We start from the raw sequence: 27170 nt of genomic DNA on the forward strand, positions 1-27170 counted from the left end.
CTGACCATCTTCACCTACTTAAGACTGCGCCTGGCGATTAAAAACGTACATATATCATTCCCAAACACTTTGACCTTGCAGGTACTGCTGGAAGCACCTACATGCGCCCGCCTTGTCACTAAACCTTATGCTGCTGCACAACAAGAGGAATACAGGCAAGCCAAAAAAGCGATGGACAAGTGGAATACCATGTTAGACACACCATTATCAGCTGAAGACTGGACTTCCAGCTGCTCACTAACCTAGATGCTCATGCCTAACTGTAAATTGCGCATTATCCATTTTAAATTTCTGCAGCAAACGTACTACACCCCAGTGCAACTGCATAGATATGGCCTCCGTGAAAATGATACATGTACGCCCTGCGCAGCTGTGTAAGCAGACTTTTTGCATGTAGCATGTAACATGGGCATGTACTACAATAAAGAACTATTGGGGTGAGGTGCTGAAGGTACTGAGAGATATGCTTTCAGAATCATTAACCAACACTCCTCAACTATGTCTTCTAGGATTGTTAAGGCTTAAGTCATTGTTAAGCCGCAAGCTGATATCCATCGCCCTTCTACTGGCCAAACGACGAGTTGCGATGAGATGGGGTAGTAGGAAAGCTCTCAATGTTAATGACTGGATAACAGACTTGGTATACTGCAAAGAGCAGTTAATGACTTGTGTGGAGGAAATACCACAGCCTCGCGACCAAAGACATTTGGGGCCTCTGAGGCAATATTTACAAGCACAAGTAGTGGTTTAGGAAGAGAGGGTGGGTTGGGGCCGGTTGCATACAGTCTGCTGGTATGTGTTGTGTATGTGAACAGGTTCAGTACAGAATGCTATTGCCTTAAGTTCTCGAGATATATCACAATATATAGTCAATGTAATGGTTGTGCAAAGGTATGCATAATTGAAATGTGTTAACAATTTGTAAAACTACAAATAAATAAAAAATTAAAAAAAGGATAAAGTCAAGAATCAGTTAAAAAAGTTACTGCTAATAATTTAGGCCAACTTGTTTGTTAGTAAGATTATTTCTGCTCATACTGATTCTTCTTGTTCCACTCTGACCTTTGAGCAGAAAAAAATCCATAAGATTTGAATAGTGTTGAACCTTCTTCAAGCAGTGTTGTTAGAACGGGGCGGCTTACGTAGGGTCTTGATTCTGTGGCTCTTTGCCTTTGTAATTTGATGTATTAACTCTGGAGGATCTCACAGAGTAATCGAAGTGTATTTCGTTGGGTTTGCCTCTCATACGAATAACGTCAGCCATTTGGAAGTTACCAGTAGCTTGATTGGCACAACCTCCTCTGGAGATCTGTAACAAATTGATTTTGAAAGCTTATGCACCGGATGTCTGGAAGAAGGGGATGCTTGTTCAAAAAAGCCAGCTGTCGACTCTTCCAGTATGAGCAATTACCGCTCTATTTTCTGTTCTACCATACCCGGGAAAATGTTGCAATTAAGCTACAAATAGGCATATTTCCTGACGTTTGAAGTTAAACAATAAGTCTGGATGAGGCTCAATCGGGCTTTCGTCCTTCTCATGGGACGGAATTGCTTCGGCATCTCTGCTAGATTCAAAACAGTCTCCCATGAAAATTTGTCCATCAGGTTGGCTGAGGCCGGCATTTAGGGATTGGCTTTACATCAGATTTGATTCTTATCCTGGATCCAGATTACAAGTGGGTCACTATCCCCCTTTTTGTTTGGTGTTTAAGGCTCCACAGCAGGGAGTCCCGTCGGCCAGTTTTTTTGCTTTAATGTGTATGTCCTTCTTTTGGCCGAGTTGATTCATTCTTTTAGTATCAAATTCATGAGCTATGTGAATGACAGTGAGATTTTAATTTCCACAGTCAACACTGTTGCTGATCCATGTCTTTTATCATAAGACTGCATGTTGGCAGCCGCCTCTAGATTGACAGACAGTTCTTTCAAATTCAGTGCAGACAAGACAGAGGTTCTGAATTTTCCTGGACATGACTCTCCTCAAGCTTTCTCCTTGTTTTTTGTCAAACCTCCTTGGTTGTTTTACCACCTTTGTCAGCAGTAGCGTGCAATTTAGACTTTCATTTCGGCGGCAAGCTGTCCTTCTACCATTTTTGCCATTACAAGCTCGACCGCTAGGGTTTAGGAGACAATTATTAGCCACCTAGTATACCTTAACTCCTAATTTGTCTACTCTCCTCTGGGCTGCTGAAGCGCACCTCCGACGCATTCAGAATGTTGCATTGAGACTGCCTCTACAGTGGCCATTGATGTCTTAATACTCTTCATTGGCTGCCCATCTCCAAATGGATGCCTTTTCAATCTCTGCCTTGTGCATCACTCTTTTCATGGCTGGGATCCTTGCTATTTGCAAAGGAAAGTTTCACTATTATCTTGCAGCTTATAAGTTAAGGTCTCCTGGTGCTCATTTCTTCCTCAGTTCCATCGTGTAAGATTAGGTGACACTCTTAAAGACATGGCTTTTTTACACAATAATGCAGATTTTTTGCTAGCCTTATTACCTGAGTACCAATATAGCTTTTTAGGTTACAACGTGCTTTATGACCAATATTAACATAAAATACCATGACATAACTTGGAGTTGGGTGAAATGAGTTCATTAGCACAGTTTGAAAAAACACTTCTCTGAAATACAACTGCCTCATAAACATCCTCTCAAACATTGGAGGTCAGGCTATCCTCACCAGTGTTCTTCAGACAAGGTGCCCTCTCACTCTTCACCTACGTTGTTTGGTGTTTCTGCTCAAGGTGGAACCTCGGTCTGCTCCCTTTGAATGTCTTTCAGAACACAATAGAGGCATATGCAAATATTCCTCTATACATGACCTGCCATTTTCTTCTTGTTTGCCCGTCTCTTTACTGATATGTATTTTGTCCCTTTGTCTGTTCCCAAGTATGCAATCCCTTGAAACAAAGAATGGACAGCTTCTTGTGAAATGCTGTGTGTTTTGTCCTCCATCAAAAATGACAATGCATTAATTAATGTTTGATGGAGGACAGCTTGCGATTACCAAATAGCGATTTTTGATGAATTGCTATTTGGTAATCGAAAAATGCTATGTATGTAAGTAATCACCAAAGATTTATCGGTTCCTTAATATTACCAAATAGTGGTTCGATGGATAGGTAATTACTATTAGGGAATACTACTCCCAAAGTCGCATAGGTGCGAATGGTTTTGCATTAGATAATTTGCAATTACCTAGTTAGCATTTGTAAATTAGGTAATACAAATCCAAGCGTGCCTAGGGGCCTAAAGCCCCTCTGAAGCACCTTGAAAAAGGAAAAGAATGTGCACATGTAAAGCTCATACATGCACTAGGGGCATGTGTGCACAAAATGGCATTTTGAAAAATTCAATTTTGTGCATTTTTCTAAATTTGCATATGGTTGCCATCGACATCAAGTTGATGGGAATGGCATTTTCCTAAATGCACAGTTTGCAATTAGAAAATGCTTGTTACATGTGCTAAGGGAATCACAAATTGCAATTCCTTATTTATACTCACAATTTTAGGTAATCACTATTTTTGCAATTACCTAAAATAGCGACTACAAAGTCTTTCATACATCTTGAAAGGCTATTTTGCATTCGCAAACGGCGGAAATTACTGATTCGCACTGTTTGCGAATGCAAAATTGTTTTGAACCATGTAAGTCAAGTAACTTTCTTCGAAGAGGTGGGACAGACATTGGAAGGATATAGATTGTTCAATACATACGGGTTACTCATTGGTGTTGGCGGTTGGTTGCAGAATTCAGGCTTTTCCATGAACAGCTAGAGTGGCTTTACACCCTTCATAATTAGCAATTCTCATTAACTAAATTGTTTTCCTACTCTATCGGTCAACCCAAACCTTGTCCTATTTTCTCTAAATTCCAGTAGCTATAAAGTCTTCTAGCTAGTGTCACAAATATGCTATTTTCAATATAGCTACTTGATATTGACCTTAGAGCAAATTAAAGTTCCACATGTGAAGCCATTGTTAGTTGGATAGTGCAGGATAAACCAAAACGTATAAAAGATAGTTTGCTATCAACGCCTGACAACCGCGTACAGAGGATGGTTGGATCGAGCGCTTGCCAGGGATTCCAAGGAAAGAAGCAGTGGGAGAAGAAGCCAGGACAGATCCTCAGGAGCAGAATCTAAATAACACCAGTTCCATCAAGACAGGCTTAATGCAGATTTATGATCTGAGCTGTAGATTGGGATTGCCATTGATTTGAAGAGGAAAGTGCGCCCTTTACTCTTGTGAACCAGTTTCCCATTTCAATAGGCTGAGGGAGGAGCCTGTATACCCTCCTGGATACATTTTGCAGAATGACAATTGTGATGGTATGTTTAATATATTACCAAACCTAAAAAATAATGCAATTGAGAGAACTGTCATTATCCGTAGTCCGAATGAAGTCAGGTTCCTGTAGTTGTTGTTAGTGTCTAGTAAAACAGAGTACTTACTTGTCAACAAATAGCAACTTTCCAAGGTAAGAGAATTGCAATATATAGACACAGCACACACGTTGACTCTGTATGATAGAAACACATATAAATGTTCCATCACGCGAAGGAATGCACAAAGGAAACCTAGTATAAGAAAATTGGATAGGGTAATAGGTGCTATGCTTGAATATGGCTATGGTAACTTGGGTAAAAGGCACATTTCTCTATAGCTTAGTTAACACACACATTTTTAGCCCGATGGATGATTGTAGGAATTCACCAATCAGTGAGGAAAGGTATTGTACATCAATGTGTTTTCATGTGTAGCCACAGACTCCTTCTAGTGAGAGAGGATTCAGTAGCAGCCGGCCTGTACCCTAACTTATCCTGGAGGGCTCTCTGACCCCTTGGATGGGCGACAGGGTGGATCCGGGCATCCAGTGTTGATTTTCTGAATCAATGTATTGTGGCAGGCTAGAAGAAGGCACGTATATAGGCAGTGTGCACATCCGACAATAGTGGCTTGTATTTTCCACAGATGCATTCTAGAAGTAGTGACACCTCGAGTGCTTGAGATGCCACTTGTGCAAACCGGCCCAATGCACAGTAAATGTACTAAAAGCTCCAGATGTACTAAAATGCTGCCAGCTGAATCAAAGTTCAAGATTCAGATTCTAGGTCTTTTTCATCTCTTGGTTGCAAAGAGGTGAATGTGTGTTTAATAACTTCCACATTACATTTTATGTCAGCGCTCAATGTCTTAATATACTGCAAATTTAGGTATGGGCATGTTATTTCCTTTTGAGATTAAAGGTTACACATAAAATGAACTCTAGTTGATTCTGTTTTCCGTATGGCTCTTAACCTTTACCCATGACCAAGATTCTCTTCCTAATTCAATAGCTATGTATAAAAATATGATCTGCTGTTTTGCTATGCTTACCTCTATCAGTGCATAATGTGCGTGTACTCTGTGTGTTCTAGATGTCAATGAATGCGAAAGAGATCCATGCGGAAATGGAACTTGCCGAAATACCATTGGTTCGTACAACTGCCGCTGCTTTGATGGATTCATTCTGTCCCATAACAATGACTGCATAGGTAAAGTGCTGTTGTATTGTGTACAAAAGCTCTCTTTCATAGAGAGTCTCAGCATGATTGCATTATTTATCAAATATGATCTGAGAATGCTCCTTTGCGTGCTAGGTCTGACTGATACTCAGAATGAAGGATAAGTGTGAGGAGCAGAAAAAGAACAGAATAACTACGCATATTACTTTTCCTTGATGATGACAGGTTTTTACTAAGATTGGTGTTCTTTCTGTGTTTTAATACTGTTTTATATTAAGAAGTTAACATTTATAGCATTCGGTTAGCGGTATAGCTATAGAGAAGGCAGTGGGTGCAGTTGCACTGGAGCTAAGGATTGTGTGGGGGTCTTTCTAAACCAAGTGTGGTTGTCTCTTACTACCCAACCAGAGGGCATTATTCCTTCATGCATTATGGTCATGGCACCCCTGCGAGGTCATTGCACATAATACTTGATCATTTGGTTTTTCCAGATCTGGATGAATGTTCTACTCTAAATGGACTCCTGTGCAGGAATGGCCGCTGCATAAATACAGACGGATCTTTCACGTGCCTGTGTAACGAGGGCTACGAGGTGGCTCCTGATGGAAGAACCTGCGCTGGTAAGTCAATCCATGATGCCATATATTTCTAAACAATGTTCATCAGCCCTTTAAAGGATGCATATATTAGCATTTCGTAACTGGAAATATAAAAGGTACCTTTGAATTTGATTTGATTTATTTGATTTGTAAAGTTCCCGAATCACCCCAACAGGGTATCTCCGCGCTAAGACTGCCAGGAACAACTAAGGTGAAGTAAATCAGAACAAGGTAGTCTTTAGCAGCTTTCTAAATACCAGATAGTCCATGCATTGACGTAACTGGAAAGGGAGTAGATTCCAGTAAAGTGGGGCTAGGTGGTAGAAGGCTTTGCCACCCAGAGCGGATTTTTTGAAGTGTGGGACATGGAGAAGTGCCTTAGACCCAGAGCAAAGGAGCCTGGATGGAAGGTACCTGACAAATATGTCCTCTAGGTAGCTGGGACCCAAGTTGTTGATGGATTTGAATGCAATACAGCAGATCTTAAACCTGATCCTTTTACGAACCGGAAGCCAGTGTAGTTTTTGCAGGAGGGAAAGAGACACCGTTCTAGGGGGGACACTGAGCACCAGGCAGGCCGCTGTGTTCTGGACTCCCTGCAATTTACTCAAAGAGCTTTTGTTGGCTGAGATCAGCAAAGCATTGCAGTAGTCCAGATGGCTTAATACTAAATCCTGGATCTGGGTTTTCCTTGTGCGGAGTGGCAAAAAGGGAAAGACTCTCCTGAGAAGAATAAGGTTGTGGAAGCAAGCGCCGGTGTTAGTGGTGACATGCTCCCCTAGAGTAAGTTTATGGTCAGTTCGGACACCTAGGTTTTTTACTACCTGTTTCGGACTTGGGCCAGAGCCTAGTTCCTCTGGCCACCATCTAGGGGACCACCTAACCGTTGCTTCTCCAAACAGCATTATTACAGACTTCCCTGCATTAAGCTGTAGGAAGTTATCCCTCATCCAGTCCGCGGCGACCTTCATACCCTCCGAAAATGTAGCCTGAATGTTGGTGTGGCTTTGTCAAATGGGAGTAGAAGTTGGATGTCCTCTGCGTAGGATATGGGGATGAATCCTAACTTCCTCAGTAGTCCTGCCAAGGGAGTAACACAGATTTTGAACAAAGTAGGGCTCGAACAAGAGCCCTGTGGAACTTCCTTGGTCACTCTGGTGGTCTGTGAGCGAAAAGGGCCCAAGTTGATGGTTTGAGTGCTTTCCGACAGGAAGTTAGTCATCCATTTCAGGGCATTCCCTCTGATGCCTATATTCCTTAATCTCCTAAGTAAAGTCTGGTGGGAGATGGTATCGAATGCTGTGGACAGGTCAAGCAGCACCAAAAGTACCTCCTGCCCATTATCCAACAGCATCCTGATACCATCAGTAACTGCCACCAGCGCAGAGTCCGTACTATGCCTGGGTCAGAACCCCGATTGTGAGGCATCCAAACAATTTGAGGATTGATATTTAAATGTTTTTCCAGGAGTTTGCTCTTTAGGGGGAGCAAGGAAATGGGACGATAACTGGATACGTCCTCTATAGGGGCTTTGGGATTTTTCCTGATGGGGAGGATTTGTGCCGCTTTCCACTCTAGTAGGAGAGTGTCTTCTTTTATAGACCTGTTTAGGATTGAAGAAATTGGGCCGGCAAGTTGTTTGGACAAAAAGGAGACGGTTTGGGCCAGAATTAGGTCTATAGGGGACCCTGACTTAATGACTTTTATTAGAGCTTCTGTCCTCTCAGATGTAAGTGTCGGGAAATCCTCTAGCGTAAGTACATTCGGAGTAACTGGAGGAAGGTCAAACTTAAGGCCTGTCTGAAAACCATTGGCCAACGTGATTTTGTTGTAGATCACATCAATTTTGTGAGTGAGATAGTTTGCTATGTTATCACACAAGGTTTGAGATGGAGCATCCTCGGTGTTACAGGCCTTGGGGTTGGTAAATGTTTTTAAAATCTGGTAGAGTGGCCTAGGCATATTCCCTGCCTGCTCAAGTTGTGATGCAATGTAAGTTTTGCTTGCGTTTTTCAGATTCTTGTGATACTGCGTCATTGCATTCTTAAATATTACTTCATCTTGCGGGTCGTGTGAGCGTCTCAAGTGACGTTGGAGTTCTTCGCACTGACTTTATTCAGACTGGAGAGTGGCAGTATACTAAGTAGACTGGTGACGTTTAGTGGGGGGAGGGCACTGTTTCAGGGGGGCTAGGCGATCTACCGTGGAAATCAGACTGGCATTAAAAGTGGCTAGGCACATCTCAACACTATCCGAATCAGAGTTTTGTGGTGGGACAAAAGTTTCTTGAAAGTGGGTGGGCATGAGTTTGTGCCATTGTCTGTACCGCCTTTTAAGAGGTGGTATATGACCAGTACGTTCCTTGGGACCATTAATTGAAACTCAATCATAGAGTGATCTGACCATGTTAGTGGGCAAGTAGCACTATAGGAGATGTTAAGGTAGTTGGTTAGTATTAAGTCTAACTTATGTCCTTCCAAATGAGTAGGCTCATCATTTATTTTAGTTAAATTGAGTGTGGCCAAGTCCGTTAGGAGTGTGAAAGCCTCTAGATTATCAGGATTTTTGCTATGCACGTTGAAATCATCATGAAGCAGAAAGTTCTTGGTTGAGATTATATGTGGGGAGATGAGCTCCATAAGTTGAGGGACAGAGTTGGAGAGTGACCCCGGGGGTGATACATTAAAGCTCCTCTCCATCTTATCGTTGCATAGTTGGTCAAGGAGGGAGGCTTTGATAGGGTCTCTAAATACAATGGCTATCCTGCCCCCCCCCACCCCCCATGTGGTCTTGTTTTCTCCTTAAACAAGGCTGGTATGCAAGTGTCTTTTGCAGGTTATGAAGCACATGCTCTTATTGTTCAGCCTGTTGGAGCTCCAATGGTGTCTCTTTTAGGGACTTTGATTTCTGTCTAGAATTTACCAGAAGAGCAACTTTAGCTAAGAATCTAGGGCAGCTTGCTATATGCTCGGCTGTGTGAATGAATTGCTGCTTTAGGGAGGCACAATATCTCAGAGCTTTGTACAATAAAAAGTCTTCATATTGAATTAAGTAAGAGTTCTGTGTGGGGTATTATATGTCCTTGGTGTCTCTTGAACCTGTAATGTACCTGACCCTAGATCTTACGCCCTGGTAGAGATCTCTTCTTTTCCGCTTTAAAGCAGAAACAGTATGTCAGCTTTTGTGCTTCTGAGAGGACAGCAGCACTCCGGGGGGTCCCACTCTGTCTTGACCGTTTGATGGCTTAGCAGAACAAACTTTGTAGCATTTTGCTTTCTTCTGCAAATGTTTTAACCCTCTGTTTCAACACTTTCTGAAACCCTTATTAAAGTCATCGGGCTACCGGAAATGTAGAGAAGCGCTATTTTATCTTCATTTGCTGAACAGCCATGATGTATGTTTGAGGGGTAGCTCATTCCTTAAAGCTGCATTGAAATGCAGGAAAACCATGGAAGGCTTGATTCCTGGTGTGGCTCACTCTCCCACATTGTTACACATAGGCAAACTGTTCCCAAAGTAATGTTTAGGATGTTTTGCTATTTGGTTTTATTCTGTGTTTTACTTTGTCTAACAATGCAGCTTCACCTTCTAATGCACTTTATCCCTCGTATATGGATTTTAGACTTGTATTATGTATTAGCTGGATGTTTGTATCATGTCTAATTCTCTTTTATGGCCAAACAGACAAAATCGAGATCTTTTGATTTGACTTGAATTGACTTGAATTGATCTGAGTGAGCCACAATATTGGTACTTATGGCTCATGGACCTGCTAATTAATCAACTTCTGTTTGGGGTTCTTATACTTCGGTCCCTTTATGAGGGGAGAATCACATATCAAACTGTACTTTCAGTTCATATGCTGGTTTGGGTTTTGGTGCTACAAGACAATGGTGTATGGGCAGAGTCTAGAAAGATGTTTTTGACACAAAAAATGAGAGTATGGTTTGCAGTGCCTAATTTTGAAATATTGTAATATAGAAAACAGTCTGTCTTCATCCTACACAAAAACAGAAATAAAAATATGCATGTTAGTCCTTAGATTGTAAAACATTACTCAGTTTTCTCATGATCAAAGTATAGAATTCTAATCAGCGTTTTGTTTTTATAGACATCAACGAATGTTTAGTGGAGCCTGGAAAATGTGCCCCAGGAACATGTCAGAATCTGGATGGTACTTATAGATGTATCTGCCCTCCTGGATACATTTTGCAGAATGACAATTGTGAAGGTATATTTAATATATTACCAAACCTAAAAATTAATGCAATTGAGAGAACTGTCATTATCCGTAGTCCGATTGAAGTCAGGTTCCTGTAGTTGTTGTTAGTGTCTAGTAAAACAGAGTACTTACTTGTCAACAAATAGCAACTTTCCAAGGTAAGAGAATTGCAATATATAGACACAGCACACAAGTTGACTCTGTATGAGAGAAACACATATAAATGTTCCATCATGCGAAGGAATGCACAAAGGAAACATAGTATAAGAAAATTGGATAGGGTAATAGGTGCTATGCTTGAATATGGCTATGGTAACTCTGTGGTGACAGGTAAAATGGAACAGAAATTCATCACAACAGATGATTAGGAGGAACTGAAGTTGATTAAGTTTACTTTAAAAATTCCAGCAGAGTTAGTTCTGAGATATGAAGTGTATTCGCCTGTGTGTTACGAACGCACTGCCATTTTATTATTCACTGAATGATATGTCAGGAAATGCTGAACTTGACTACATCTAATACTCAGAGATTGTAGATTTCCCTTTTGGTGGACTGTCACTGTTCAGTGCATAATACACATCTATTATTTTTAACAAGCTCTTGTGAAACAGGTCAAGCATTAGCAGGCATGGGACGTGTATTGGAGTAAGATATATAAAAAATATATTTGGCCTATAAAAGTAATGACTATTAGTGCATTACTGTTTTAGCTTGAGTGCCACGCAAGGAGCTCCACATGGGTTTTAGAATAAAAGAACATACACAGGTCATCATGTTTTGTCATGTTAGGTGTACAACTGCCTGAGTTAATGCACCAATTCCTGGCTGTTAATGATTACAAGATTTCACACAGTAGCTATAGTGAATTAGCTGTATGTTTTCCTTGTTCCCAATTGTACACCCAATGCATTTTCCTCAATTTGACTTCCTTTCACTCTTCATTGTGCTGTGCTTTTGTAGACAATCAAATGCAATTTTCATACCTTTCATTTTGCTTCACACATCGCCAGTATAGACTCTGATAAAGAACTTTGTTTAAGTGAAGTTGGAAAATTGCAGTGATCATGAACTACTTTCTGTGAGGGAGTTTTCACAATTTTGGATCAGAGAATTGTTGACAGTGTCTCACATTTGTGGTTTAGGTGCTCTACAACAAAGATTGTGTAAACATTTTTTAGGTTAGGAAACTCTAACCTTGTTTCTGAGCGCATAAATATCAAGAAATCCTATGTAAGACAGAATTTCAATGCATGTAGTTAGACAAGTCAATTGGTAATTTATCTAGTATAAGATAACTGACTCATTTTATTTTGCTTGCCTGTTTCCATTGTGTTTTCCTCTACTTAGATATTGATGAATGTGTAGAGGAACCAGACATCTGTGCATTAGGCACATGCAGCAACACGCCTGGCAGCTTCTTGTGCCTATGTCCTGATGAATTTGTGTTATCGTCCACTGGCAGAAGATGCATAGGTAAGTTGTGATGTGTCTACAGTTGATATGCAATTCCACCTTTATTAATATAAAGTACACTCATTTGGAAAAAAATTCTCTACACATTTTTCTCAAACATTGGTGTGTTTATAAAAAAAAGCTCCAAATGTAATTCTGGTCTTTTTATTACTGATCCTAATTTCCTTAGACACTCATGAGAACTGTTTATATATTGTTGGAAGGTTGGAAATCGTTGTGAAACTGTAAACCACTTTTCACAAATACTTGTTAAAATTCTTAAATACCATTGCTAAATGCACAAAAAGATGTTATTGTTTGTGGAAAAACATATACTTTTTTCACAACCTGCTTCATAACTGACTCTTCTATATTTTTGACCAAGGAAGATTGTCTGTGGAATCACAACGTAAACTTTTAAAACACAACAAAATGTGCCCTCCTTTTTCGGTACACGGGTCTATTTTGTAAAAGGGTTATAAAATGCCTACTGTGACTAATTATGTAAAACAAGTTAAAAACATAAGTATTTGAGCTTCACTTCTAGCTGAAAAGATTAAAAGCATTTTTTTTCTTTTTTTACCAAACAGTATTATCTGTATAAAACCATTACTAATTTTCAGTCAGATAATCCCAACTGGTGGAAAAGGTATGCAATTAATTTGTGGGTTTCAAGACATTTAATGTTAAAACGTTTTTAAAATGTTACAAAGTATTTCCAGTTTATATTGAAAATTCAAATGAAATTAATACAAATACATACAAATATTACTTTTATTTTTATATGATTTTGAAAACATATGCTGTACTCAAAATTGCACAATCTGTAAAACAAATGCCTTTTACAAATGCATGAAATAGTATACATTCTTTTCCCTAATAAATATAAAGTTGTAAAAATACATTAATATTTCACCATACAGTAAATCTGAACTGACAACGTCATCAGACTCATACCAAATTAACAATACAGTGAAAATCGCCATGCTTTTTCTCTGGATGACTTTCATCGAATCTGAAACAAAAAGCCATGATGAGTGCCAGATTGCTTCCGATTTAGGGACAGTGGGTTTCACGGAATACGTTCATTATTGTTTTCCTCGAAAATTAATGCCACCTGGTTTGGTGATGAGTAGGATGATACATATTGGCTGTATTGAGTTCTTTTGTTATTCTATTAATTAACTTGTGATAAAGAGTGGTAAAGAGTGTGTAAACATGATTTTATTTTCTTGCAGACTTAAGAGCAAGCTTCTGCTTTTCAAAGTTCGATGAAGGAAGGTGCTCTTCACCAAAACCCAAAAACCACACCAAACAGGAATGCTGCTGTGCCATCTATGGTGCTGGCTGGGGTGATCCATGTGAGATCTGCCCAGTTGAAGGAGATGGTAAGTTGCAGATAGATGGTGCTCACTGTAGTCTGAAATGAGAGGGGTACTAGACCAGGGATTCTCATATCTTTGAGTTGATTCCAGCAGGGCCCTCAGAATGTTACAATAGATTCGCACAGTGAGGCCAGTTCAATCAATTTGTAACACTTGCAAAATACAGTCATGTTGAAAATGGAGTTAGTACTGTCACATCACTATTGTATTTTAACTACTAAAGAAAATTTGAGACAAATGAATCAAAGGTTTGAGAGCCCCTGGTTTAGTGTAATGCACAAATAAAACAATAGAGATCATGAACAAACCGGTCTTATTATTAGTGCCCTAAAGTTCACATGTAGTAAGCCTTTTCCAGTCACAAAACCTATGATTTACAAAGTCACATGGTTTGTCTCCATAAAAGGGTATAGGGATATGTAATAAATCCCTTTGATGGGTCAGCAAAGCCTTTCTGACTCAGTAAAGGCATTAAATAAAACATTCTGAATCACAGTTATTACAGGTTGTGAAGGACATCCACTCTAATTGTAATTAGAAGTGATGTGTATCAATGATTTACGACTGTTTGCCTTTGTGACTCATGACTGGCAGCCAGCCTTGCGAAAGAGAGGATCAGTGAGGTTTATAGAGGACTGAAATGATACACTATTTTTTTAATTCATTATCTCTCCCTTTAATGGACTACTGGGTAAAGCAACTGTAAGGATGGCGAAATATACTCCAGATATTGATCAGTAATAACTGTGCACCTACCTGTTCAATGAATGTCCACAAAACTTTGCAGACCTTTTGCTTTGTCTTCAGTGGCAGATGATACAGTTTCAGGGTGATTAGTTATGGGGGTGCAAAGAAAAAAGAAGCGGGCTCAAAACATGTTTTTCCACCAATGCATTTTCCGTAGACCTTTTTAGAAAGATGTAGCGGTAAAACAGCTGAACGGATTTTATGAAATTTGTCAGGAATATAGATAATGGTCTGGAAAGGATCCTTTTTGCTATTTCATGAAAATACATTCAGTATTTATTTTAGCTAAAAGACTCAGAAACTTAGTGATATCTCATGCTGCGGTACACTACTACAATATATTTAAGAAGAAATATGGTACAGTACAGTTCTTTTACAATTTGTAATTTTTTTTTTGATTTGACACTTAGGCCCAGATTAGGATGTATGGCGGACTGCCACCGACAGGCCGGTGGTGGCCGTCTGCTCGACAGCCAGTATAGCAGTCCAACAGCCGCTTATGATGTGGTCATTCGGAACGGAGTGGTTGGAGGGACTGACTAAGATCCCACAGGCGCAAGGAGCCCACGGGGGTGTCGGTCCGACTGCAATCCCTACAAATGGGAGAAGTGCCTGCAAAGCCGTAGGGATTATGATGTCCCTTTTCCCTCTGCCTTTACATGGTGGTATGACTGCCACGTAAAGGCAGATTAAAAGGGACTTTGAAGGCTGCTAGCAGGACCCCCGTCCCCCGTGAGCCTCGGCTATAGGCCCATGGGGCACATGTGATGCCCCTCCACCTCACCAAACATCCATGCACCATGTGATGCCTGGCACACGGTGAATGGATGTTTGCAAAATACCTTTTTCCATTGTCTTGTCCTGCAGTCCTTTTCTGGGCCGCAGCAGAAGCCGCAATGGAAAATTGCATTTTTCCAACTGCCTACACAGCGGTTGCATCTTAATTAGGTGGGTGGAACTGCCGACTACATGTCGGACGGTTCCATTACTGTGGCAATTGCGGTCGGACGAGCGACCATCGTAATCAGGTCCTTTCTGGACTGGATTTTAAGGAGAAATATAATGTAGTTCAGTAAAAATGTAATATGTACAACATTTAAAAAAAACATTCTACTGCACCAAATTTCCCATAAAAGCCAGAACGCAGGCTAAGTTTGGTCTAAACTATATTTTGCACTTTCAATTTTGGAAGGATGAAATATTGTTTAGACCACATTTAGGTGCCTAGTATGATCTCGCTACGAAGTCCTCCAGCCGGGTTCCGTAACTAGGAAATCCGATTCGAAGCCTATGTTTCCGACCGAATCGTCTCCGGTTCCAAATGACCAAGTACAATGCAAAGATCTCGTCTGCGTCGACCTAATCATTTACGAACTTGATCTTGTCAGTCCAACTCGTTTGCATCCGAATCGTGCCACGCAATGGAGCCGGCTTCCGAAAGAGCGAGTACCATGCACGATTTGGACAGCCGTATCGAGTTGATCTCCGCGAGACGAAATGGCTGTGGGAATCGGACTTCAGGGGCTGTAGCAAGCCCACCTTCACCGGGGGCCCTCTGAATCACTCTCTTGGGGGTACCCCTGGGTCCCCCTTTTCCATGCATGCACAGTGTGGTGGGCACCATGGAGTGCCCACCACAAAGTGTACGCTTTTCCCCACACACCCATTTTTGCTACGGGAGCCTGTGTACGCGCTTCGTATACAGGCTTCCATAAAGTTCAATGGGAGTCCGAGCAAACTGAGTCCTTCACCATACGGGTGCATCGGAATCTGTCACTCGAACTTGTGGAGCGCAATTCGCTAGGAAAGCCCTCTGCATCCGAGTCGTTGGAGGGATTTCCTAGCAAGATAGTAATTGGCCCCTTAGTCTGTGTTTTGAGTTGTACGGGGAAATATAGTGTAGTACAGTGTCCTTAAAAAAATTAAGCTAATAATTAAATGTGCAAAAAATAAACAAACACTTTACTACACTATATTTCCTCTTAAAAACCAGAACGCAGACTAAGAGCCTCATTTTGATGGCAGGCAGACTGTCGCCGAAAGGCCATCAGTGGCGGTCCGTCTGACATCCAGTGTATCGGTCCAAACGCCGTATTAAGATACTGACGGTCAGAGCGATTTGGGCAGGAGGAGAAACTGGCGCCTCTGACAGGCTCAAGGAGCCCATCAGGGCAGCAGTCGGAGCCTAATCCCTATAATGGTGGCAGTGCCTGTAGAGACAACTCCATAGGGATTAGGATGCCCTTTTCTCTCAGCCCTTACATGGCAGTCCCACCACTATGTAAAGGCAGACGTAAAGGGACCCTGTGGGCCTCCATTATGGGGTCAGGGGGCACATGTGGTGCCCCCCCAAACATCCATGCACAGTGTGCCAGAAACCACATGGTACGCAATTCGACTCTATGCTAATCGACTCCACAAGCCCAATTTATGCCACTCCGCTCTGCACCACTCCACTCTTTGCCACTCCACGCCATTCAACTCTACGCCACTCCACTCTACATCACTCTACTGTACACCATTCCACTCTTTGCAACTCCACTCTACTCCTATTCTCTCTATTTCGCTCTATGCCACTTTGTCACTCTACTCTATGCAACTGGTTTCTGCGCTATTTGTCTCTATACCACTCTCCTTTATGCCACTCCAATCTGCACTACTCCTCTCTATGCTATTCCACTCTGCACCACTCCACTGTATATCACTATATGTCATTCCACTCTTCCATATTCCACTCTATGTCACCCTACTGTACGCCTCTCTAATCTACGCAGCTCCACTCTATGGTATTCAACTCTACACCACTCCACTATACATTACTCTATTCCACTCAACTGTAAGGTATTCCACTGGATGCTACTCCACTTTATGCCCTTCCACTCGACTCCATTCTATGACACTCTAATTTACGACACTATACATCACTCTACTCTACTGTACTCTATGGCAGTCTGTTTAATTACACTCCACTCAATTTAGTATACCCGCCAAACACTGTTAGCAACTCGCTAACCACACTACATTGACTATAATTCACCACTCTACCAAGCACAGTGTTTTATAACTGATGTAATTACACATGCCATGAGTCTTGTTAGAAATGCTATGATTAAATATGCTATCAATCAAGTCGGATTTGTAGAGCGCGGCTAATCACCCGCCAGGGTATCCAGGCGCCAGATTTTGTAGTAAAAGCTGTTAGTTAGTTCTCCGTGTAATTACATTTTTCAAATACCTTACATTAAAGATCATTGTGCTTTATTTGATTTGCATTAGCTTATTTTATGAATTGAAAAATAACAGATTAGTTTAACTACAGTGGTGCTTTAGTCAAATGTTGAGGGCCTGCCATGGTTCTTATTAGTCAATGTGAATAAACCCCTGGACCATAATTAAAACTCATTTTTAATGTAGTCCACATGCTTGGGGCATCTGAAAAGCTGTTAGACACTGCAGCATCATTAACAAGAGATGAGTTGCAAAAATAGCTGGCCTACAGTATTAATAGAAAATGCAAGGGGTTCTTGGCTCAGGGCAGTCGCCCAGCTGTACTTAAAGAAATATACATTTTCATTTCATTATTAGTTAAGTAAAGAATTGATAAAGTGCTGAGTCGACCTTTGATATCACCTTGATGTGCTGAACCCTTAATCAGGCAGGGTCTAACCAAATTACACACACGTTTGTTACATTGAAAATGGTTTTAAACAGATTACCCATGGTTATTTTGTAAAGATGAGACAGCATTTTCACATGCATCATTTCTCAAGATATGTTTTTTAAAGTTAGGTCCATACTTGGATATGCACAAGTTAAATGTAATTATTCATACCGGGATCTTGTGCTTGGTAAACCGTAAAACCCGACTAATCCTGCTGGTAGGGAATATATTCCATTACTAATTTTCAACAAAATGTGTTACTTGCCTCAGATGTTCTAATGATAGGTCCATTGGCCATTCCTTCCAATAATGTGCTATTCAACTAGCTGAGAACACATTGTGGCTTTGGACCAGTAGATATGGGCTTGCCAGATGCGCTGGCAGTTTGTTGCCAAATCTAAATAATATCTTGATGAAAGATCTGAAAATTGCTGTGAGAACTGTAATTGTAAAATAATGTTAATGTTGTATTGTTTCTAAGCCTATCATCATACTGAAGGATGATTTCCATGTGCACACATTCACAATAAAATCCAAGTTTTTAATAATGTTGTGAAGTTTAGTCTGGATGAAAAGATAGAAGCTGTGAGCCAAGCATTCTCCAGAGTAAGAAAAGCTGAAAAATAGGACCATAATCTTAGTCTCTTCCTTCTAAAGAGAAGGTATTAACAGGCATCAACGTAGGCTTTTGCGATTCCTTAATTGCGATTATTAAGGAATCGCAATTAAGGAATTGCAAAAGCCTATGCATGTAGGAATCGCTATAAAATTAGCGATTCCCAAACATTCCTTAATTGCGACTCGCAAATTGTGAGTCACAATTAAGTAATGCCTTTCCATTCCTTAATGGCCTACATACCCATAGGAATAAATTGGAAATTGCACGAGCAATTTGCGAGTACCAATAGGTATAAGGGTGCAAGGGTGTCAAAAGGACACCCTGTTGCACTCCTGAAATTGATCTGTGCACGCACGTTGTGCACACACATGCCCCAAGGGCATTTGTGTGTGTAACCTACAACTTTGAAAAGTGCACTTTAGTGCATTTTTCAAAGTTTTTGCAAATTACCATCAAGTACAAATTTATGGTAATTTGGGCCCCCTATTAGCAAAATCGAAATTTGTGATTCCATCATGCATTGCATTTAAGGAATCGCAATTTGCAATTCCTTAAATGCAATCGCAATTTAAGAAATATCAATAATTTGCGATTTCTTAAATTGCAAGAAGTTGACAGGTTGATGCATCACAGAAACCCTTTTTGCGGGCGCAAAAGGCCGATTTTTGTGAATCGCACATTTGCGCTTGCAAAAATGATTGATGCATGTGCCTGTAAGTATTCCTAGTCCTAGACTATGCAACACATGTGAACAGTCTAGAGCGTTAATCCTTACTTCAACCTCTTTTACATGCCTGAGTTCTATATTTGTGATATAGTTACTCGGTTTTATTTATGGGTATGGCCGATATCACTGTGCTGAGGGGAAGGGGTGGGGGCTGGGTGGAGTCACCAAAGACCGGTTTCAGGGTCAGGGAAAACCTTTACCACCCATTGACCTTTAACATACATGCCTTAAAAACGTAATTCGTTTTAAAGGCATGCGTGGTTAAGGTATACACTTTGTGAAAAAATGCTTGGTAAAGGTTTTGTGTGGTAAAGGCTTTCACGTTATAACTCATGCGTGGTAAAGGCATGCATTGCAATGGAATGCATTGTTCTGTCATACATCCCGTATTTATATCTTTGTGCACCGCAAGATTACCTTAAAACACTGGGACCGCTGCTCAGGCTGTTCATGCTGCCAATAGGCATCTGCAATTAAGAAATTAGATCTACAAAGCATACCTGTAATGGACGGGATTCTTATTCACAGACATTCCAAAGGTGGCAAATGTAAAGTATGCACTGCAGAAATACATGTAAATACCGCACAGGGCAAGTCATGAGCAGGAGGGTTGCTCATGACCAACTCCCATGTGAAAATTGTTTTGTATATACTCTCATTGGCCGGTATGCAGCCTTTGGCCACTGTTGTTAATGCTGGAGGACATTCTGTCACCTTCACGGCAAAGCCAAATTAAATCCCTATGCAGTCGTAGGTAGGGAATTCCTGTCAATAGGTTGGGAAGGGAGCAGGAGTATGGGGGCACCCCGATGAGAATAAAATACTTCACCGTAGGGCGAACACTGCCATCGACAGTGAATCAGTGTTTGTCACGCCATGAAATGTACGCAACTTTCACTGGCCAGTTCTTCAATGCTCCAGTTTGAAATATACACCTAGCTTTAGGTTCCTGCGTGCAGTTCGAGGCATCTTACATTTTGCAAGTGCAATGAAAAAAATGTGATGAGCAGCTCAAGTTTAGATCTGTTGATATCAAATTCTTTGAATGTATTAACTGGTATAGTATTTCTTTGCGGACAGTTAACACATTTTTCAATGTGGTCAGTCCTTTAGCAACCATGGAAAAAGTGTAAATCGGCCACTCTTTGTGCAAGGCACTTCATTGGGTCCACTATTGCTCAATATCTGACAATGTAATCGAACAAACCTGTATTTTCCGTGGTCTTCAAAACTCACAATGCTACGTAAAAGTGAATTCTGGGAGTCTTTCTGCTGGACACTATTCCACTCCCTGTGTTTAAGTCAGGTGTTAATGAAACCGGCTTCCCCCCTACTCACTTGTAATATGTTCACCAGCTGACCTATGAAGTGTAGAGTTGGCATCTGCTGCACCTTTCAAGAGCAGACCTATGAAGTGTAGAGTTGGTATCTCCTGCACCTTGACTGCTGATAAGTTGTTTGCATTTACACAAAATGATTCTCTTAAAAATGCACCTGTTTCATTTTACAGAGGCGTTCAAACAGATTTGTCCATTCGGTGTTGGGATACGTTTGGGACCCGATGATGAGCGGCTTGGTATGTTCCTCTTAATAACCTAACCTAAATTGTGTGATTCACATACATTATCAAGTTAAAATGGCAAGAGGCGGAGGTACAATAATATAAGGCAGGAACTGTGAACTTGTCTGGACTTTCAAAACTCTTTCTCCCCCTACTAACCATTTATACCCCTCACCCATATTTCTATCATACAGCTATAAGCCTAGAAAATCTTGAAGGGTCCGTAACATTACAAATAGTAGGAAAATAGACCTCCTCCCTACCTCATCCTAGTCCCACCTGCACTTATCCCATCCCATATTCTCTCATTCTCTCCCTCTCATCATCAGTGCAACCTCTTCCCTGCTCAAAAAGAGTAGCAGAATTACATAGATATTAAAATGACTGATCAATCATACCAGTAGTTCCTCACCCTGACTTCCTTTCCTATGTATTCTGCCACATTTACATTTCTTCTGACCATCACAGCCTAGGCATTCTCACCACTCCTCTTGCTGTCTTCTGTCCACCATGTTCAGGAGTCCTAAATGTAGTTGTGTGAAGGTGGAAAGTGTGATGTCTGCAGCTCTTTAGTGGTTGCTTTTACTTCGACTTTGTCTTCAAACTTCTTCTGTATATTCCTTGCCTACCAGAATCTCTATCAATTTCAGAGCAAATATTTAATAACAGAAAGTCCTCTGACAATTCAATAAGCAGGGGTACCAGTAGAGCCGTGGGCACGGCGGTACTACTCAGGTGTTCAGTGCTACATGTCTAGAGTCTGTTTTGCTATTTTGTCTATCTTGACTCTTGCAGATTTTTATTTATGTTGTTTCACTCTTTTGTCATTTTCTAAACTAAGATGTGGATGAATGTGAAGACCCAGAAAGGTGTCTAAACGGGCAATGTATCAACACCGACGGATCTTATCGCTGTGAATGTCCCTTTGGATTTGAACTTTTTGGCGTTGAATGCAGAGGTAGGTATTTTTGTGCAAGAAAAGATTATATCAATGGTAAATGGCATACCTATATTAGGTAATTGATAACACTATTAATTAGTAAAGTAATCTGTAAGGTTATGAGTCCACTTTAGGATTTTTCCACCCCGTGTATAATTAAACACATGTTCTGTACTACAGATGTCGATGAATGCTCAGTCGGGAAACCATGCGGAAATGGGACTTGCAAGAATGTTGTTGGAGGATTTGAGTGTACATGTGATGAAGGTTTTGAGCCAGGACCAATGATGACATGTGAAGGTAAAAACTCCGATTTTTCTAAATATTTCTGTTGCTAGAGCTTAGTAAATATAGGGGACTTTTTGCTCCTGTTTTTGCCTTTACCCCATTAGCCAGTATATAGGAGTAATGACATTTTTAACTTGATGCTATTTACCGATGGAATGTGAGGCGCGGCTTTGAGGATGCAGCCATCGTGTCTGTGGCATTTATGTAAAAGAGGTTAGAAGCCAAAAAGCACCCCTTGTCATGCCTTTTTAGATGATAACTACTTTGATAGTTCATCTCCCAGGCTTATGTGGTTCTCTGTTTTAATTTTCTTGTTCATCTGTTTTGCCCTGTGAACCAGCTAAAAGCAGCTGAGTACAGTATACAAATATATGCAGATGTGGCTTATGTGGGTTTGCTGCTGGGCTTTTCACTCTCAATGGCATTTGCTTTAATATATACATTTTTGATTCTCTTATATCTGACTTAATAACAGTGATACTAGAGCAATGAAATGTCACTGTTAGATATGGAATTACCCAAAAGGAAAGAAATTGGGATGTTTCATGAGGAGCTCCTTCAAACATCAAATTCAAACCTGACTAAAGTTCCCCACTCATGACAGTTTTCATCCACAAACATACTTTGAGAACCACTCAATTCCTTTCATCTAGACTAGAGAGGATATCCCAATGAACAAAAATTTTACTTTGGGACGCAGTTTGTAGAGGTTTTACCCTCACTATTTACGTTACTGAAACAGATTACCAGTCTAGATCCATAGGAAAGCATCTCGACTCTGGTGACTCACTCAAAACCAAGGGGTAATCCTTTGTCTAACCTAACAGCGCCCTTGCACCACCCAACAGCGTCCTTGCACAGCTCAGATATTCCTCACACAATCAGACCCTGGCTCATCCCTCACACATATCCCTGGTAGCTTATCTGTCTTCCTTAGTTGTGAGATCAAGCTAAATATGCACGCCCCTTCGGTCCGATAGTTATGTCCTGCCCATTTGGTCATGTTTCCTGTGACGCCACTCTCCCTCAAAATCTGTAAAGGTGCTTCTCTCTATGTCTCTAGTAGCCAAGGTCACAATCTTCATCCCATTCTGAAGGCCCTCTGAACATTTATCTTCCCATTCCTCAATGCACTGTGCAGAGATCCTGTCTACCACTCTAGAAACTAGTGCTTTAGTCACCCTTGCACCAACCTGAGCCTCAAAACCTTCCCTCTGAGTCCCAGTCTCCTGCCCACAACCATTGTGGTCTTTACTCACCTATTGGTCACCCATTGGATGCTATCCTAATGTTCCTCTCCATGTCCTTAGAGAGGAGGCCCATTATATCCCACCCAAAACGTTCTTCATATCTCTTATCCCTCTTCAACCCTACCTTTGCCTCCCACTTAGCTCGCTGTAGCAGGATTCCAAACCCTACACCACTGCATGATGAGAAATCTTTCTCTGATACTGGAGGGAGAGTGGTATTAGCAGAATATGTCACTAAATGTATCATTTTCTGCATGAACCAGTCTTCCACAGTCAAATTGGAGACAAACAGGAATATTGCATAATGTGGTAGTCTGAGAAGTTTCACAGATTTTACATAACATGAAATTTAGGAATTTCTCAAACTTCACCAGCGTAAGGAAAATTGTACCAAAGCCTACTGCAAATCCCTCGCCCATTATATTATTGGCCTGAGCACTACCGTAGAGGGGAGATAGGCCCATCTGCATGCTCTTGTCTCCTAGCATTATCATTACCCACTTGCACGACTACCCTTCGTGAATGGTGAATACATAGTTCCCAGAAATAGTGAGACAGTACATGCTTGCTCCACATGGCTTATGCACCGGTGGCCATCTTGGAAGTGTCCTGTAGAACAACTCAGTAGCGCTCACCTCAGCACTGAAAGAAAGATGGGACTGAGCAGAATGCTCTCAGTGGCAAGTGCGTGCTGACTCAGTGACCATCTTGGTATTAGGGAGCCACACGCCCTCCAGTCATTTCTGCCAATCTAAAGCAACATTTCTGTCAGTTCTTTCGGTAAGTCTGATGAAAACACATACATTTGAGACTCAAAACAAATGCAGTAAGGAAAAAACGTGTATTCAGGTGCTATGCATAGTGCTTACTAAGTAGGTTGGGGTTTTGTGTTTTGTTAAGAATTGTTTCCTGTTTCCAAACACACAGATATCAATGAATGTACCCAGAATCCTCTGCTGTGTGCTTTCCGATGTGTGAACACCTACGGAGCATATGAGTGTAAATGTCCTTCTGGTTATGTGCTGCGAGACGACAACAGGATGTGCAGAGGTGAGCCTGGCCCAAAATGTTTCCACACTTGCAAAGTAGTACTAGTTCATCAAGTATTTAGGGTTCACCCTAGTTTTATTTTGTTCTACTACAAATCCTTTAACATGCCTTTAAATAACGCTGTATAAGATTTGTGGAAATTAGCAAAGTGGTTAATATAAATTATTTTTCCATAATAAGTATCACATTGTGCGTTATTTCTCACATTAGGGATCAAATTAGTGCTTTAATATTACATTGCTAAGTACTTTTGTGTTTCCATCTCGTATTTCCTTTTTGATTGCGATCATTTCATGTAGTTCACTATTTGGTGTTATTGTTTATTTTATTGTCTATTCATATTTTAGTAGGACTAATTACTCATAACATCCCGATAGACATAAAGCCCATTGTTGCTGGTACCACAGACCAGTGAAGGGCCGCAGTAGCACTATTGGCCCAAGCTGAAGAGGTCCAGTGACGTGGGAGTGGCATTTGCGTGGCTGATAAAGCCCATTGCAATCGACTGGCAATTATTACACTCTGGTGCATGTGGGCGGAATGACCTGTTAGACACTGGGGCTTTAAAAACTCCTGCGGCTTCCTGCAGCTGCCCCGCCTTTTCCACAGCTTCTGCTGTGCATGCATGCTGTTTGATGAGGGTCCCTCACACTAGAGTGTAGAGTCCTGGCTGTAGCTGTCATGCACTGGCAGTAGGAGCTGTGAAAGAAGGGAGCGTAACGCTTCTGTGGCCCTTGCTTCTCTCTCAGTTCTGCCTCATTTCCTTACTTTATTTGACAAGACAGAGACTGAAAAGAAAGTATTGAAAGGTTTGCTCCTGCATTGGGTCTGACTGTCACTGCATATCCAACCGTGGGAATTGACAGAAGCCTCAACTCTTTCCCCTTGACCTCAGCCTCTGCTTTCCTGGCTCTCTTGCACCACTCCACACATCCCCACACATTATGAGGAAAGTGAGAGTCTCAGACTATATATTGGAGTATTGAGATGTTGTCGACAGTGGGCCTATATCAGAGTGCCATAGCCTCTTGTTCCTTTGTCTCCCAGGGAGTTCTCAACATTCCAAAATGTTAATAATAAGTAATTTTTGCTTGAAGGTAGACTGCCTTTAGATTTCTCCTCATTCATATTCCTCTGTTAAAACCCACAGCTTTAACGTTTACTTCACTTTGGTTGTGCATTGTGATCTGTTAATTAAGCTGCGGTGATACTTTGCTCATACTATGTTTGAACTATGCGGCGACAGACACTGAGTTCCATAGAGTTCCAAAGGTATAAGAGCTATGACTAAATACATTGCTTTAAACTCCTTTCCAGATCAGGACGAATGTGAGGAAGGAATACACGACTGTGATGCCAAGCAAATGACCTGTAAAAATATGATTGGAACATACATGTGCATTTGTGGACCAGGATACCAACGCAGACCAGATGGTGAAGGATGCATAGGTACAGTATGGGTCACAGATCATGCACCATTCTACATTAAATACAATGACAAAAGCATTGCATTTTGAACTGATGCTCCTCACAGCCAATGAGTTTGCACAGAATTACCATAAGACACAAAAAGAAAATCTTCCCTGTTTTTGTTTAACCCTGTAACCTCTGGTGTTTTTGTACGTCATTCTAATTTCCGTAACAATACATTTTATAGAAGAGTGTTCAATTCAGTTAGTTTCCTCCTTAGATCTCATGGGTGGCATATTCCACACACAGTTCATTGCTCGCACGCATTTACATATTTTCATTTGCAACGCATAGAAATGTGTACATACACCAACTTTGCTTCGGTAGATCAAGCACCGTTCTTTCATCTAGTATGTTTTGCTACGTTTTTTAAAACTTTTATTCATCAACAATATTTAAGTGAACTCCCAAGTTATGGAGTTTCCACGAACAGACCAAGGAAGCTCTTTATTAACGTTTTCCATACATGCTTCGTCTAGTCCTTGTGTACAATAAAAGGGGACAGCTCCGTAATCTGTGAAAGAAGCAGCGGGTGCCAGGTAGAACTACCCATGATATCTTTGTTTAAATAATTGAGTACAAAAAGAATAAGTCATGTGCCCATAAGATTTTATTTGGAGCCCCAACATTACAGCATAATACTGTATAATAATTCATTAGTTGTAATTGGCCGTCGTCTGACACAATTGTACGAAACCTACCCACCTTCCCATCAAAGCAAATCCTCCTAATAATACCCCCACATGATAATGGACTAATGTCTTGATTTAGATGTCGGCGGATGGATTACTCAATCACAACGGTGACAGATATCCTGTCTGCCGAAATATAAATCCCGTTATAGCCTTTGGGATTTCAATTTCGGCGTTATATTTCTGTGGTGCAGTCCAGGGGTCCAGCATGGCAGTCCTTTATCTTCAGATGTTTCAGGCAGGAATCTTAGGAGCAGTTCACCGATATTTATTCTCCATTCTGGGCTGGCAATAGGGTTGGACACCTCAACCAATAGAGTTAAAGTTGCCACCTTTTGCTATGACCACTTCCTGCAAAGTGTGGCATATTTGTGACCTGGAATTCTCTCCTTGGAGTGTGTATCAGTGTAACCCAACCCAGAGGTATGGCTAACCGTTGTCTACACTCCCCTTCCAGCCCCTGTCCTAATCTATTCCAGGGAGCTCCCCTCTGGTTGGGGATCAAGGAAGTAGGGGTTGTCCTGGGTCCTGTGACATCTGTTTTCCAGCCTTTGAAATCCAGCTTAGCCCCCCAGCCATTTTCCTCTCCCTGACTTCTCCAAGAAGCAGAACTCCTCCCACCAAGTGGCTGTATTGCTGAAGCTCAGGCGTCTTCACACCTTCTCAGATGGCAGCCTGGCTGAGGCTGAGAAAGGCTGACCAGTCAGAAGAGGCTGCTACTGGGCTGCTTTAGGAAACCTCAGGATAGTAAGTTCTAAAATTACTTTCCTGTGATAGTTATATTAAATTTGATCTCGGCAAGCTATTGGATTTATTGTAACCATTATGTTGGTACTACAAATTATATTGCTAGCCAAAGCCAATCAACGTTTAGACTGTACTGGATTAAATACAGCCTTCCCATGTCACCCTATGGTGTTAGCAGCAATATAACAGGGAAAAGCTACTTTGATTGTTTTTCCCTACCAGGTCATATAAAAAATCTTTTATTTTTG

At 41.1% G+C, this 27170-nt stretch overlaps 1 protein-coding gene across 2 annotated transcripts in view; it reads left to right on the forward strand.

Moving 5' to 3' along the window:
- The window catches only part of FBN1 (fibrillin 1), a 713526-nt gene that overhangs the window by 635609 nt on the left and 50747 nt on the right, over positions 1-27170 (forward strand). For both annotated transcript variants that reach the window (XM_078684805.1, XM_078684806.1), the window contains exons 46-55: positions 5426-5542; positions 6004-6132; positions 10223-10342; positions 11681-11806; positions 13024-13173; positions 20435-20500; positions 21327-21443; positions 21606-21725; positions 23891-24013; positions 25331-25462. In XM_078684805.1, coding sequence (XP_078540931.1) covers positions 5426-5542; positions 6004-6132; positions 10223-10342; positions 11681-11806; positions 13024-13173; positions 20435-20500; positions 21327-21443; positions 21606-21725; positions 23891-24013; positions 25331-25462 — 1200 coding nt within the window. The remainder of the gene's footprint in view (positions 1-5425; positions 5543-6003; positions 6133-10222; positions 10343-11680; positions 11807-13023; positions 13174-20434; positions 20501-21326; positions 21444-21605; positions 21726-23890; positions 24014-25330; positions 25463-27170) is intronic.

This window comes from Lissotriton helveticus, chromosome 3_2 (genome assembly GCF_964261635.1).
Source record: "Lissotriton helveticus chromosome 3_2, aLisHel1.1, whole genome shotgun sequence".
Lineage (NCBI taxonomy): Eukaryota > Metazoa > Chordata > Amphibia > Caudata > Salamandridae > Lissotriton > Lissotriton helveticus.